The 1,518-nt window shown below is 33.5% G+C and overlaps 1 protein-coding gene across 1 annotated transcript; it reads left to right on the top strand.

The window, feature by feature from the left end:
• Positions 1–71: 71 nt before the first annotated feature.
• Positions 72–461, top strand: LOC100631765 (uncharacterized). Its single transcript, XM_003391910.2, has one exon. The coding sequence runs from the start codon at positions 72–74 to the stop codon at positions 459–461; it is 390 nt and encodes a 129-aa protein (XP_003391958.2).
• The last annotated feature ends 1,057 nt before the right edge of the window (positions 462–1,518 follow it).

The following is a 1,518-nucleotide window of genomic DNA, read 5'->3' as shown; positions in this document are numbered from 1 at the left end:
CTGGAGGCAGTCGATGGGATCATACAGGAGGAGGAGCTAACTACGTCTGTTTACCAAAGGTCCCTCAATATATGAGGACAAATGTACCACAGTATTTCTCTTACATGTATGGTACTGAATATGAAGCTGTTAATAATATAATTTCAGGAAAGCATAATCACAATGTTCCTTGTGCAGTATGTTATACATCTACTAAGAGTGTTAAACTGATGATTCCTGCTAGAACCAGCTGTCCTTCATCGTGGACTACAGAATATAAAGGATATCTTATGACAAATTACTATGATTATAAAAGCAATAAAGTCTATGAGTGTGTTGATGAAAATCCTGAATCTATTGATGGCAGTGAGGGTAATGATGATGGTGCTCTGATCTATTTCACAGTATCAACCTGTAATGGTCTACCTTGTCCACCTTATGTTAGCAATAGAGTTATTACTTGTGTTGTGTGTACTAAGTAACAATTTGAACATGTTTAATAATAAGTGACTATTTTTTGAATTTTTGCTTAGTCTTTAAAATACACTAATTTTTTTCTAATTTTTTTGCTACAGTGTATATATTGCGTATATTCTGCTCATTTGTTGTTAAGTACCTCCACAAAGCTTTGCAAGGGCAAGATAAGTAGTCTGATTGTAGTCTAGTGTGAATCTCAGAAACTGGTCAATAGATTGTGGTCAAACTTGCTATAGACTATTGACCTATGCAGTCTTATTCACTTTGTTTTTTGAAAAAGAACTTTGTTCTATAAAATCAGTTAAGATATCCTCATATGTCACATCATGGTTCAGTCATATTATGCTATGGACCTGTTAGTGTTGCCAACTACTACAATTCATTTTCAAATATTTTAATATCATTCACCATTAACATTATGTAGAGGGTGTACATGTAAATGAATGCATGTAGCTAAGGCTTCGCATTATAATAGCCACATTATTATTATATTGTTACATAAAGTGAGTGTCATAAAGCATGCTCAGAACGAAACAAAATGACGAATTTATGTGGCAAATCTATCACAAATTCCACAATAAACAATATGTATTTAGGTTTGTCAGTCTTTCCTTTTTCACTTTGAAGCAGTATAGTCGTCTTATATTTTTTACTCCATGAACATATATCTTTTCTATATCATTTACTTTTAAAACAACGTACATACTTACTTGGTTAATAATAGACAATACGCACCCACCCCCTATTCTATTTGCATCTGTCATATCAATGACAGTCAACCTTTCAGCCTCCTATTCATCTCACTTTCACTTTCAATTTACCCTCCCCTTTCCCGATGTCCATCCCTTTTCACTGTCCACCCTCTTCTTCTGACTCAGTTCAAAAGATCATAAGACGAATCCAACAATGAACCTAATGGAGTCTGTCCTTATTTTGACTACTCTTTTTACTTTTATATTTGTATCCACTAAAAGTACTGGTAAGTATACAATCAAAGGTAAATAAATCTTTATGATTGTTTGTATTGTTATTATTGAAAGGAAGTGGAGGAGTAGTGTACAC

This window comes from Amphimedon queenslandica, unplaced genomic scaffold (assembly GCF_000090795.2).
Source record: "Amphimedon queenslandica unplaced genomic scaffold, v1.1 AMPQUscaffold_4366_Cont23654, whole genome shotgun sequence".
Lineage (NCBI taxonomy): Eukaryota > Metazoa > Porifera > Demospongiae > Haplosclerida > Niphatidae > Amphimedon > Amphimedon queenslandica.
Note: the sequence above shows the minus strand (reverse complement) of the source record. Positions and strands in the feature narration are given on the sequence as shown.